The sequence below is a fragment of the Mustelus asterias genome, unplaced genomic scaffold (genome assembly GCF_964213995.1).
Source record: "Mustelus asterias unplaced genomic scaffold, sMusAst1.hap1.1 HAP1_SCAFFOLD_85, whole genome shotgun sequence".
NCBI lineage: Eukaryota > Metazoa > Chordata > Chondrichthyes > Carcharhiniformes > Triakidae > Mustelus > Mustelus asterias.
Genome location: NW_027590139.1, coordinates 782,091 through 796,444, shown reverse-complemented (window position 1 = coordinate 796,444; position 14,354 = coordinate 782,091). Strand labels below are relative to the sequence as shown.

Here is a 14,354-nt window from a genome sequence, read left to right as displayed (position 1 = left end):
TTAGCATAGCCAATGCACGTAACTGGCATATCTTTGGACAATGGGAGGAAACCGGAGCATCTGGAGAAAACCCACGCTGACATGGGGAGAATGGGCAGACTCCACACGGACAGCGACCCAAGTTGGGAATCAAACCCAGGTCCCTGGAGCTGTGAGGCAGCAGTGCTAACCACTGTGCCGCCGACATTGCTGATGAGAATTTTAATTTCCTGACTTGGGAATTAATTCTCGGAAATAGTCATTCTGAAAATGACCATTAAAATGTGTTTAATTTACCCCACTTTGCCAGATTTCAGTTTGCATTTCAAAATTGAATTGAGAATGTCTGGGAGCAAATGGTAAAATGAGGTTTGAGACACCAGCTGCAATTATTTTCTGTGACTGATGATACCTTTGTGCCTGTGCAGGAGGTAATTCCGCTGCTGTTGTGGCACAAATAAAATGGAGCTTTTCCAAGGAACAGGCCGATGTTAATGGTCATTGTGGTGTTTCATTGGTGAGCAGAGCACGTGTGCCCATTGTGGTAACAACAGAGTCAGTGGGGCTGCACGGCCCCTGACTTGGACGGAAAATAATTGACTCCTTGATTGTACTCTCAATCTGCACATGGCCTGCAGGACTGAATCCAGCTGGAGGGAGAGGGAGCTGGGCTCAGAGTGGAGATGGGGCAATGAGATTGATTTCAGCTCAGGGACAAGAGAGAGTGTGTGGGATGGGGATTACAGCTCAAGATAAATGAGACAGAGAAATGTTTCGTGGAAACTGAAATTGTCTGTTCTGAAGCAGTTTTTTAAAGCTCTTTGTGCAGGGAACTAGAAGAGGAAGATTCACAGACAGGAAACTCAAACTAAACTTCACATCAAAGTCTGACAGAGCCATTCGATTCATCATGACCTAAATATGATTGCTTTTGACAGTGGAGGGATAAATCGTTCCCTGTTTTGTCAGTGGAAGAAAATTTCGAAATTCAATGTGACAGAAAAAGAACTGAGACACACACATACACCCAAGTGAGAGTGCTCCAGTGAACTGACTGTGGATAGAGCTTTAACCAGTTACATAGCCTGAAAAACATCACACCATGGTCTGTATGTGGATGAGGCTTCAACTAATCATCCAACCTGGAGAGACAGAAGGACACCAGCACCATGGACAAACCGTGGAAATGTGAGGATTGTGGTAAAGGATTCAATTATCCATCCCGGTTGGAAACCCATCGACACGGTCACATTAGGGCTGGGAAAATGGAGAAACCATGGAAATGTGATGATTGTGATAAAGGATTCAATTATCTGTACTTGCTGGAAAACCATAGACTCAGTCACACTGGAGAGAGGCCATCTGTTCTGTGTTTGGGAAAGGATTCACTATCCCACCTGCTGTTACACCAGCAAATTCACACTGAGGAGAGGCCGTTCAGCTGCTCCACCTGTGGAAAGGGGTTCTCATGTTCATCCAACCTCAGTGCACATCAGCGAGTTCACACTGGGGAGAGATTGTTCACCTGCTCCTTGTGTGGGAAGGATTTTGCTGGGCCATCCAGTCTTTGGACACAACAGCGAATTCACACAGGATATATATAATATATATAAATGATTTGGAGGAAAATGTAACTGGATTGATAGGTACGTTTGCGGACGACACAAAGGTTGGTGGATTTGCGGATAGTGATGAGGACCATCAGAGGATACAGCAGGATATAGGCCAGTTGGAGACTTGGGTGGAGAGATGACAGATGGAGTTTAATCCGGACAAATGTGAGGTAATGCCGTTTGGAAGGTCTAATACAGATAGGAAATATACAGTAAATGGCAGAACCTTTAACAATATTGATAGGCAGAGGGATCTGGGTGTACAGGTACACAGATTACTGAAAGTGGCAATGCAGATGGAGAAGGTCATCAAGAAGGTATACGGCATGCTTACCTTCATCGGCTGGGGCATTGAGTTTAAAATTGGCAAGCCATGTTGCAGCTTTATAGAACCTTAGTTAGGCCGCACGTGGAATATAGTGTTCAATTCTGGTCGCCACACTACCAGAAGGAAGGCTTTGGAGAGGGTCCAGAAAAGATTTACCAGGATGTTGCCTGGTATGGAGGGCATTAGCTTTGAGGAGAGGTTGGAGAAACTTGGTTTGTTCTCACTTGAGCGATGGAGGTTGAGGGGAGACCTGATAGAAGTCTACAAGATTATGAGAGGCATGGAAAGAGTGGATTGTCAGAAGCTTTTTCCCAGGGTGGAAGAGTCAATTACTGTGGGGAATAGGTTTAAGGTGCGAGGGGTAAAGTTTAAAAGAGATGTACGAGGCAGATGTTTTACACAGAGAGTGGTGGGTGCCTGGTATTCATTGCCGGGGGAGGTAGTGGAAGCAGATACGGTCTTGACTTTTAAGCGACGTCTTGACAAGTACATGAATGAGATGGGAATAGAGGGATATGGTCCCTGGGAGGGTAGTGGGTTTTAGTTAAGTCGGGCAGTATGGTCGGTGCAGGCTTGGAGGGCCGAACGGCCAGTTCCTGTGCTGCAATTTTCTTTGTTCTTAGTACACAGGGCCAATTTATCTTTCTAGGGGTGAGTGTGTCTGAGAGGTATGCAACTGGAAAACATTTTCCATTCACCTCCTGCATTGCTGCAGTACATATAGATATCGTTCTCACTCTGCCAGCAGGGCTGTGGGATTAATTGGACAAATCTTAAAGACAGCCCGACTGGGCAGGATGTGCCAAGTGGTTTCCATCTGTGATGTATCATTCCATAAAACAGAATAGTCAGCATCAGGAGAAAGAAAGTGCAAGAAACCAGTCTCTGTGGGACTTACCCAACCAGTATGAGCACCTTCAGGAGAGCAGAGAGAGGAGAGGAAACCAGTGGGAAAAGTTTTTAAAACTCGGGGTATTCCCACAGGAGAGCACTGGTTTAAATTAATTTTAGAAATAGAGAATGGCAGCGCACAAATTCCGAGGAATGCATTTTTAAAAATTAATTGATCTTAATTGCACAAGATAATTTTCTATTATTGTCTTTGATTGACAATGACGCCATTAATTCCCAGGTGCCCCTGCGGGTGTGAACGTGTCCTATTCATTCCACAGGAGCCTATTGCGCAGGCGCGGTGCTATATCTGGAGCGTGCGCAGTGTCACTTTGCCCAGAGCCCCATGAATGCGGGAGATGCTTTTTTCAACGGGTGAGTCGGTGGGGCTGCGGGAGAAATGGAGCCGGGAGTCGGGGTAGGGAGGGAGCTCTGGCTTCACAAACACCCGCTGTAGGCCGCACGGCCCGAATAGACCCTGCAGGTCCTGGGTTTACAGCTCCCAGGCTTTTATCCCGGGAACAGGCCCCGGTTATCGTCCGCCATCTTGTTTCAGCGGGGAAGGAGAGCGCATGCGCTGCTGTCGGTGGCGGGTCACAATGGGCGTGGTTTCAGGGGCTGGTTCAGAACCTCTGTCTTCAGAGGGACAATAGAATCATAGAAACCCTACAGCACAGAAAGAGGCCATTCGGCCCATCGAGTCAGCACCGACCACAATCCCACCCAGGCCCTACCCCCATATCCCTACATATTTTACCCGCTAATCCTTCGAATTTATGCATCCCAGGACACTAAGTGGCAATTTGTTTTAGCATGACCAATCAACTTAACCCGCACATCTTTGGACCGTGGGAGGAAACCGGACCACCTGGAGGAAACCCACGCAGAGAGGGGTGGGTCAGGATGGCGACTTCCTCGTGAACCTGCTCCTGGGCCTGGCGAAGCGTGCCATTTATCGGTCCAGGCAGCGGGCGATCGAGGGGGCCGTCCACCCTGACTGTCTGCCCCTCTACTGCGGCTACGTTCGTGGCCAGGTGTCACTGGAGAGGGAGCATGTGGTGTCCACGGGCGCGGTTGACGCCTTCCGCCCCCGTTGGGCACTGCAGGTGTTGGGGTGCGTTATCGACCCTAATAATCACACTTTGATTTGATGTTTTTAAGTTTCCTTTGTACTTTGATTTTTGTTCGGGCTGTTCCCCCTCCTTTTCGGGAGCTGCCCCTTTTACTTTGTCCTGATTTAACTTGAGTTTGTTTATTTGGTTTGGCCTTAAAAGAGGCCAACATCTGTGAGTAAAACACTTTATTTTCTCCCCCTTTCCATTTCTTTTCTCATTCTGGGGGAAATTGGGGACTTGCAGCAACTGAAGGGAAAGGAAGTGAATCCAGTCGATATGTTCCACACATTGTTAGTCCAGTCAGATAGACATATATCTGTCTGGCAGCCTGCATGGAGATTTCCAGCTCTCTCTGTCCAGGACAGGAAGCAGTGAGCATGGATCTGTCAATCAGCACCTACAGGAGAATTGGGAGGGTGAATATTAGATACAGCAGAGTGAGAATGGAGGGAGAGTGTGTGGGATGGAGATTTGCAGTTCTTGGGGAATGAGAGTGGAAATAATGTTCCATGGAAACTCGAATTGTCTGTTCTGAATTTCTATCCTGTACTGTCAGTGATAACCTTTGTAAACTCCTTTTACAGGATATCAGAAGTTGAGGATTTTACAGACAGAAATCTCAAACCAAACATCACATCAACATCTGACAGAGTCACTCAATTCATCGGGACCTGAATATCTTCGGTCTTTGAATCCAGAAGGAGAAATGTTTCTCTGTTCTGTCGGCTTTCGCAGTCTTTAAACATCAGTGTGACTGGAACAGGACTGACACACACACACACACACACACACACACACACACACACACACACACACAATCAACTGAGATTTTCCCATGCATTGACTGTGGAAAGAGTCTCCCAGTTACACAGCCTGAAAAAATATTGCCCCATCACAGCAGGGCACTATAATCTTGTTCTGTGTGAGACTTCAACTGATGGTCAAACCTGGAGCAACACAAGGACACCTGCCCCATGGAGAAACCGTGGAAATGTGGGGACTGTGGGAAGGGTTGCAAAACCCCCTCTGAGCTGCAAATTCATCGACGTATTCACACTGGAGAGAAGCTGTACACCTGTTCTGTGTGTGGGAAGGGATTCACTCGGTTATATCATCTGCAGCGACATCGACTGGTTCACACTGGAGAAAGAGCGTTCATCTGCTTTGAGTGTGGGAACGGATTCACTCATTTACCCGATCTGCAGAGACACCAGCGCGTTCACACTGGAGAGAGACCATTCATCTGCTTGGTCTGTGGGAAAGGATTTATGCAGTTATCCAACCTGTCGAAACACAAAGTCACTCACAGCAATGAGAAACCCTTTAAATGCTCTGACTGTGGAAGTAGTTTCAAAAGCTCTCGGGAACTGATGATCCACCAGCGGATTCACACTGGGGAGAGACCGTTCAGCTGCTCTCACTGCACAAAGACATTTAGAACATCATCCCACCTGCGGGAGCACCAGCGAATTCACACCAGGGAGAGACCGTTCACCTGCTCTGTGTGTGGGAAGGGATTCACTCATTCATCCAGCCTGCTGAGTCACAATCTCACTCACACCCAGGAGAGACCCTTTAAATGCTCTGACTGTGGCAATGGTTTCAAAAGTTCTCGGGATCTGCTTATCCACCAGCGCATTCACACTGAGGAGAGACCGTTCAGCTGCTCTCACTGCACAAAGAGATTTAGAACATCATCCAGCCTGCGGGAGCACCAGCGAGTTCACACTGGGGAGAGACCGTTCACCTGCTGTTTGTGTGGGAAGGGATTCACTCAGTCATCCAGTCTGCGGAGACACCAGCGAGTTCACAAATGATGACAGGGGTTGGATGCTGCTATTAATCACATCCAGGACTGAACCATGTTCATTCTGACAGTTGGTCAATGGGGAGGGTCGGAGGGTTTCTTTCTGCTGGACTGGCCGGTCTCACGACTTTGCTTCTTTGAGCCTGGGAGAGCACATTTCCACTGAAATGATCCACAAAAGCTGATGAAGGACATTTATTTATCCTGGATAATAAATATTTTTCCTACCGCTACAGGTAGATCTGAAATAAATACAGAAAGAACTGCAAAAATGCATTAGGTCTGGCAACATTTATGGAGAGAGAAACAGTGTTAATATTTCACACTACTGGATTGGGAATCAATCTAGTAAACCTCCTCTGAACTGCTTCCATGGTATTTATAAAATGGGACAGCACGGCAGCACAGTGGTTAGCACTGCTGCATCATAACACCAGGGACCCAGGTTCAATTCCAGCCCGGGTCACTGTCTGTGTGGAGTTTGCACATTCTCTGCGTGGGTTTCCTCCGGGTGCTCCGGTTTCCTCCCACAGTCCAAAGATGTGTGGGTTAGGTTGATTGGCCATGATAAATTGACCTTTAGTGTCAGGCGGACTGGCTGGAGTAAATGCATGTGGTTATGGGAATAGGGCCTGGATGGGATGGTGTTTGGTACAGACTCGATGGACAGAACGGCCTCTGTCTGTACTGTAGGGATTCTACGATCCTTTGATTAATAGGAGACAAAAACTGCAGCCACTAGTCAAGATGCAGTTTCAGCAACACCCTGTATAACTGAAGCAGAACATCTTTACTTCAATGTTCAATTTCTCTCAGAATAAAGGATTGCATTCCATATGTAAGAATTTTGAATTGTTTGAACTCAGATTTATGGGGTTCACTTGTTTACAACAACCTCCCTAATCATAACTCACCCAGGTTCCAGTGACTTAACCATATGGCAAGAAAGAACACTTTAAATGGTGAATTCAGAAAGTTTATTCACCATTAAAAATGTAACAAGTCAGAAAGATAAAAAAGCAAAGTATCGATCAACAGTAAAGGAGAAAGCTTAACTTTAACTTCCCTCCATCCCTCTCAGACCAGGACATGAAGTGGTGGCTCTGAAAACACGGATAACTTGTAAAATCAACAGCTCCCAACACATTTCTGTAGGACACAGTGGTTCCCACTGCTGCCTCACAGCGCCAGAGACCCGGGTTTGAGTTCCACCTTGGGTCACTGTCTGTACAGAGTCTGCACATTCCCCCTCTGTGGGTTTTCTCCCACAGACCGAAGGACTTGCTGGTTATACATTGAGCATGCTAAATTCTCCCTCAGTTTACCCGAACAGGCGCCAGAGTGTGGCGACTGGGGGATTTTCAGAGTAACTTCATTGCAGTGTGAATGTGTGACACTAATAAATAAACTTTAAAAAACCTTGAACTTTTAAAAACTTTTGCCAAATTGGTTTCTCGAATCCCCTTTTTTATACTTTCAAAATGTAGAAAGCCCAGCTCAGCCAATTGTTGGGAATTAGCCAATTGGTCTATGACTTGTCAATAATGAAACTGGTTTGGTTTTTAGCGAGTTGCACACATTGTCTGAATTTTAAGACAATTCTTTCTCTCAAACGATATCTCTTAGTGGGGTTGCCTGAGTGTTGACCAATAATTGGTTAACATCAGTCATTCAATGTTGAGACATCTTGATCAGGAGCTGATTCATTCCCTCCAGTCAAGGTTAACAAAGTATTAAAGTTTATTTATTAGTGTCACAAGTAGGCTGACATTAACACTGCAATGAAGTTACTGTGAAAATCCCTTAGTTGCCACACTCTGGCGTCTGATCGGATACACTGATTGAGAATTTAACATGGCCAATCCACCTAACCCACACGTCTTTTGGAGTGTGGGAACAAACAGGAGCACCCGGAGGAAACCCACGCAGACACGGGGAGAACGTGCAGACTCCGCATAGTCAGCCAAGCCAGGAATCGAACCCAGGTCCCTGGCACTGTGAGGCAGCAGTGCGAACCTGTGGCACAGCGCCACGCTAACAAGTCTTGTTGTCTGTTTTTTTTTAGTCTGTTGTCCTCAGAAGGGAACATCGTATAACCCCCACAACATTTTTACCGTTCTTAATGTTTATAATTCTGAAAGTTATAAACTTTTGTGTTCAAATTTACATTTCCAGCCTTTCTAACATCTGTATTAATTAATCATTTATTCTTTAATTGTCTCTCAATTCAGACTGTCCATTTAACTAATCTCCTGCTTTACAATTGTGGGAACTTCAGTCACAGATAAGGTAGTCAAACGTGTTGTTAAAAGCACGATGTTCTTCATATAAATAAATAACAAAGTTTAAAAATCATTGGCAAACAAAAGGAAACAGGAGCATTGGAACCAGCCTGGACTTGCAGACTGAAACCCCACCCAAAGCCCACACGTGCTCAGAAGGGAGAGAGGTTGAGAAGAACACTCTGTAACACTTCTCCCCTTAAATTTCAATCCCCCATTAGGACAGAAACACAACAAAGTAATGTCTTTAACAATACGGAAGTCTGTCAGGAGCTTTGTGGTTTCATTGCGACCTGTACAATACCACTGGCAAATCTTGTAATGGTGTTTCTGGAATGGGAGGTGAAGAGGTAGTTTGAGAATCTGTAAATGAACATTCCTCTTCCACTCCCACAGCAGAGTCAACTGGCAAAGCTGGAACCATTTCCTGGTGAACATCCACAGCAGCATGACCCTCTGCCATGTTCTCAGTAATGGTTGCTGACTCTGAAACTGTTCCTGACTCGGGGTCACACCACAAGTGAATATGGTCTTGGTGGCTATGCTTAAAATTTCCACATTTAACTGGTTCCCATTATTCCTCAATTATAAAGCAAAATAGACAAGTTTCTGGGCGATTTAAAAACAAATGAACTGTCTGCCGAAAGGGTTAACTTTTCTACAGAACCTAAAGGGGTGGGGAGTGAGCAGAAAAAACTTGGCACACAATTACATCACTTTACATAATTTTAAAAATCTTCTCTAACAACAAAACAATCTTAATTTTAAACTTCACCTATTATTCTTTTTGTTTTCTTCCTCAACCGAATAATTTTAATTTGATCAGTTTTTGTTAGGGATGGGTAACTTCTGTTCTTTATAAACTGATTCACTCATTTTGTTAGTTCTACATGAGAATCAGAACACAGACTTTATCATCCTTATCCTTTTTCTCCCTTTGCCACCACTCCCTCTGTTTTGCGGGAGGGTCGTGGGGATTCCAATCAGAACTAATCATTTTATCATAAAAGTGAAATACTGCGGATTCTGGAATCTGAAACAAAAACAGAAAATGCTGGAAAATCTCAGCAGGTTTGACAGCATCTGTGGAGAGAGAATAGAGTCAATGTTTCGAGTCTAGATGACCCTCCATAAGAGCTCTTCTGAAGTGTAATCCAGACTCAAAACATTGGCTCTATTCTCTTATCATTGTATTGATAAGTTTCTTACTGTTAGTTTCCAAATGTCAGGTAAGAGACCTGTCCGGTCCCCACTCGAGCTCTGGTTTTTCACGGGCCATGCTTGGGTAGGATTATAACCATTAGAATCTACTCTCAGACGTCCGCTTTTCAATCCAGTGCTACTTGGAGTATACTGTCACTTCACCAACTATCAGGTCATAAATAAATGATAAAATAATTCAAATAATGCCTGGGAACGCTTTGAACCAACTACCTATCATCGTGTGTTGATTGGTCAGACCCCCTTTTTACAGATTCGGGAATCTCAGCCGCTGAACACCAGCCGGTCCTGGAATAAGTTTAATTCTAACTCATTCTGAGTAAATATTCTCACCAGGTCCTCTGTTGGGGCCCTGCTAAGCAGCTTTAATGGTTCATGATTGCAGAAACTGAGCAGTCACAGGAATGTGGTCAAGATAGTCCAGTCCCATAATGCCTCACATTTAATCTGCAGTCCTTCAATTATAACAGAATATGTGGCTGTATGTAGCTGCCTCGGCCACAATCAGCGCCAACACTGCCTTCCTGAACTGCTACAATGCCGGAGGTGTCGGTACACCCACAGTGCTGTTAGGGAGGGATTTCCAGCTACACATTCCAGACTTTCACTCACTGTTGGTGGATATCAGATTGATATATTCCATTCAACCACACCCAAGGTGAGTTATTGCAATTTCTTTATTGTCCAGGAAAGTATAATCACAATATCTTTAAAACAGAAATTAAACATTCCTATTTAATTTCAGGTATTAACACATTCTGTTAGTTTGTTCTTTATTGTCAATGTCAGGCTGGGGTTGTTCCCCTTGGAGCAAAGGAGGTTGAGGGGAGATTTGATAGAGGTGGACAAGATTCTGACAGGTTTAGATAAGGTGGACAAAGAAAAGCTGTTCCCATTAGCTGATGGGACAAGGACGAAGGGGGTGCAGATTTTGGTTCAGATATGTGGGATGGGGGGTGGAGGGGCGGGGAGGGGGGGCGATGTGAGGAAGAATATTTTGATGCAGCGAATGGTAATGACCTGGAACTCGCTGCCTACGAGGGTGGAGGAAGTGGAGACAATAAACAATTACAAAGGAAATTGGATGAGCATTTGGGGGGCTTTCAAACAGAAATACTGACTAAATATCTCTTAACTACCGAGCACCAGCCACTGGAGGCAAAATCGTGAGACCGACCAGTCCAGCAGAAAGAAACCCTCCGACCCTCCCCATTGACCAACTGTGAGAATGAACAAAATGCAGTCCTGGGTGTAATTGAGAGCAGAAACAATAACAGCAGAATCCAACCTCTGGAATCACTCGTGAATTTGCTGGTGTCTCAGCAGCTGGGACGAAACTCTGAATCCCTTCCCACACTGAGAGCAGGTGAATGGTCTCTCCCCAGTGTGAACTCGCTGGTGTGTCCGCAGGCTGGATGAGTTAGTGAATCCCTTCTCACAGTTCGGGCAGGTGAATGGCCTCTCTCCGGTATGAACTCGCTGGTGTGTCCGCAGGCTGGATGAGTTAGTGAATCCCTTCTCACACACAGAGCAGGTGAATGGTCTCTCCCCAGTGTGAACTCGCTGGTGTGTCTGCAGGCTGGAAGAGTTGGTGAATCCTTTCTCACACTGAGGGCAGGTGAACGGCCTCTCTCCGGTATGAACTCGCTGGTGTTACTGCAGGGTGGATAATTGAGTGAATCCCTTCCCACACACAGTGCAGGTGAATGGCCTCTCCCCAGTGTGAACTCGCTGGTGTGTCCGCAGGGTGGATAACTGACGGAATCCCTTCCCACACACAGGGCAGGTGAATGGTCTCTCCCCAGTGTGAACTCGCTGGTGTCTCTGCTGGTTGGATAACTGACTGAATTTCTTCCCACACACGCAGCAGGTGAATGGCTTCTTCCCAGTGTGAACTCGCTGGTGTTTCTGCAGGCTGGATGACTGAGTGAATCCCTTCCCACACACGCAGCAGGTGAATGGCCTCTCCCCAGTGTGAACGAGTTGGTGTGTCCGCAGTTCAGATGACTGAGTGAATCCCTTTCCACACACACAGCAGCTGAAGGGCCTCTCCCCAGTGTGACTGCGTCGATGAATCTCCAGCCGAGATGGGCACATGTATCCCTTCCCACAGTCCCCACATTTCCACGGTTTCCCCATGGTTTGGGTCCTTGTGACTCTGTAGTTTAAACAATCAGTTAAATCTCACACTGACCATGGGTACAATCTCTCCCCGCTGTGAATGCTGCGATGTATTTTCAGGCTGTGTAACTGGTTAAAGCTCTTTCCACACTCAGTGCACTGGAACACTCTCACTCAGGTGTGTGTGTGTGTCTTGGTGCTTTTCCAGTCACACACATGCTTAAAATCTTCAGAAGCTGACAGAACAGAGAAACATTTCCCCTTCTAGATTCAAAGGTCAGTGATATTGAGGTCCCGATGAATTGAGTGATTCTGTCAGACGTTGATGTGACGTTTGGTTTGAGATTTCTGTCTGTAAATTCTCACCTTCTGATATGCTGTAAAAGGAATTTACAAAAGTCATCAGTGTCAGTACAGGATAGAAATTCCGAACAGACAAATCAAGTTTCTAAGGAACATTCTTTTCTCTCTCATTCCCCAAAAGCTGTGAATCTCCATCCCACACACTCTCCCTCCATTCTCACTCTGCTGTATCTAATATTCACCCTCCCAATTCTCCTGAAGGCGCTGATTGGCAGATCCATGCTCACTGCTTCCTGTCCTGGACACATAGAGCTGGAAATCTCCATGCAGGCTGCCAGACAGATATATGTATATATGACTGGACCAAAAATGTATGGATTATATAGACTGGACTCACTTCCTTTCCCTTCAGTGACTAAGGGCGGACAAGTCACCAGGACCCAATGAACTGCACGCTAGCTTTTTAATGGAGGTTGCTGAAGAGATAGTGGAGAATTTTGTTTAAATTTTTTGTAACTTGCTAGATTCCGGGAGAGTATCAGAAGATTGGCAATCGGTCAATGTGACTACCTTGGTCAAAAAGGGAGAAAGGCAGAAGGCAGAGAACTATAGGCCAGTTAATTTAACATCTATTATTGGCAAGATGCTGGAGTCAATAATCAAAGAGCAAATAGCTAATCATTGAGGAAAGCTGAATATAATCAAACCTCGTCAACATGGTTCTAAGAAAGATAAATTATGTTTGACAAATTTGCTTGAATTGTTTGAGGATATAAGAAGGAGGGTAGATCGCGAGAAATCTGTAGTTTATTTAGATATGGCGCCATGGCAGCACAGTGGTTAGCACTGCTGCTTCACAGTGCCAGGGACCCAGGTTCAATCCCGGCCTTGGGTGACAGTCTGTGTGGAGTATGCGCATTCTCGCCATGTCTGTGTGGATTTTTGAGTGCTCCAGGTTCTTCCCACAGTCCAAAGATGTGCGGGTTAGATTGATTGGCCGTGCTAAATTGCCCCTTTGTGTCCCAATAGATGTAGATTAGGTAGATTAGTGGGGTAAAAATGTAGGGCTACAGGGATAGGGCCGGGAAAGATAAGTCGAGAGTTGGGGAAGATGCAATAAAGTCACCCCTCTGTCTTCTAAACCTGGCAAATGGAGTTTAAAGTGGGGAAGTGTGAGGTCATGTATTTCAGTAGGAGGAATCAACAGGGAGATTATCTAAATGGAGAGAGGCTGCCGGTGAGCGAAGTACAGAGGGATCTTGGTATTCTTGTGCATGAATCACAAAAAGCAAGCAGGCAGGTCCCACACGAGTTAAGGAGGAAAATGGCATTTTGGCTTTTATTGCAAAGGGGTTGGAGTTTAAAAACAGGGAGGTTTTGTTGCAACTGTACAGTGTGTTGGTGATGCCTCACCGGGGATAATGCATACAGTTTTGATCCCCTTACCTAAACAAGGATATAGTAATATTGGACATAGTCCAAGGGAAATTCACCAGGCTAATTCCTGGGATAGGAGGGTTGTCCTATCAAGAGGGAGTAAATTGTCAAGGTCTGGTTTCCTTGAGGTTTTCAAGACAAAGGAGTTATTGAAACATATAAGATCCTGAGGGGGCTTGACAGGGTAGCTGGTGACATATTGTCACGAGTGGGAGAGTCTCAAACAAAATAAAGGGTCAGTCATTTAAAACTGAGGTGTGCAGAAATTTCTTCTCACAGAGGATGATGAAGCTCTGGAATTCCCCGCCCCAAAGGGTGGTGGAGGCTGGATCGTTAGAAGTATTTAAAGTGGAGGTGGATACATATTTGATAGATCGGGGAATAGAGGGCTGTGGGGAAATGGCACAGTAAAGGAGTTGAAACCAGCATCAGTCAGCTATGATCGGATTGAATGGCGGGACAGGCTTCAAGGGCCTGGTGGCCGCTCCTGCTTCTATTTCTCATGATCAGTTGCTGCAAGTCAACAATTTCCCCCAGAATGAGAAAATAAATGGAAAGGGGGAGAAAAGAAAGTGTTTTACTCACAGATGTTGAAGACAGAAGGAAGTTTGAGCCTGTCTGAAGCTCAATCTTCATTCAGAGAGAGCAGCAGCTTTGCTGGGCAGGAGTGAGCAGCTGAACAAGCTCATTGTGCAACTTCCGCATTCAGACAATAGGGGAGCTCTGATTGGCTGGAGGACCCGAGTACTGCCGATCCTCCAGAGTTCCCATTGGTCACTCCCACGCAGACAGACAATGAGGGGCGGAGCCCCACGTGGGGGTGGGCGGGACTTTGCCCTCCAGCCGCGCTGAGCTGTTGTCCAATGGGAAAGGCTGGAAGACCCGGACAGACAATGGTCAGAGCGCCAGCTGTGTCCCGGGCCCCGCCCCACACCCGCACATGCGCATTCCCCCAAAATCCGCACATGCGCACTTCTGATTCACTTCGGCTCACCAGCTCTGGCCAATGGGAAGACTTGGAGGACCGGAAAGACCGTGGTCCTCCAGCCAATCAGAGCGCGGGCTTTGTGTGAATGAAGATTGAGCTTCAGACAGACTCAAACTTCCTTCAGTCTCAACCTAAAAGAGGCCAACATCTGTGAGTAAAACACTTTCTTTTCTCATTCTGGGGGTAATTGGAGAATTGCAACAACTGAAGGGAAAGGAAGTGAATCCAGGGAGAGTGCAGACTCAGGAAAGGTTGGCCCAGGTCTCTCT

At 46.0% G+C, this 14,354-nt stretch overlaps 3 protein-coding genes across 3 annotated transcripts in view; 2 read left to right on the top strand and 1 right to left on the bottom strand.

Annotated features, from left to right (window-relative positions):
• Nucleotides 1–14,354, top strand: part of LOC144483947 (uncharacterized) — a 49,020-nt gene that overhangs the window by 31,882 nt on the left and 2,784 nt on the right. The window lies entirely within an intron of this gene.
• Nucleotides 3,127–6,573, top strand: LOC144483963 (uncharacterized). Its single transcript, XM_078202535.1, has 2 exons — nt 3,127–3,186; nt 4,511–6,573. The coding sequence occupies exon 2, from the start codon at nt 4,901–4,903 to the stop codon at nt 5,741–5,743; it is 843 nt and encodes a 280-aa protein (XP_078058661.1). The 5' UTR covers nt 3,127–3,186; nt 4,511–4,900; the 3' UTR covers nt 5,744–6,573.
• On the bottom strand, nt 8,888–13,784 carry LOC144483978 (uncharacterized). Its single transcript, XM_078202554.1, has 3 exons — nt 13,683–13,784; nt 10,997–11,734; nt 8,888–8,901 (listed from the first exon to the last, which is right to left on the bottom strand). The coding sequence occupies exons 2-3, from the start codon at nt 11,373–11,375 to the stop codon at nt 8,888–8,890; spliced, it is 393 nt and encodes a 130-aa protein (XP_078058680.1). The 5' UTR covers nt 11,376–11,734; nt 13,683–13,784.

Coding starts and splice junctions, on each gene's coding strand:
- LOC144483963 (XM_078202535.1), top strand. CDS start 4,901: ATGGAGAAACCGTGGAAATGTGGGGACTGTGGGAAGGGTTGCAAAACC.
- LOC144483978 (XM_078202554.1), bottom strand. CDS start 11,375: ATGGGGAAACCGTGGAAATGTGGGGACTGTGGGAAGGGATACATGTGC.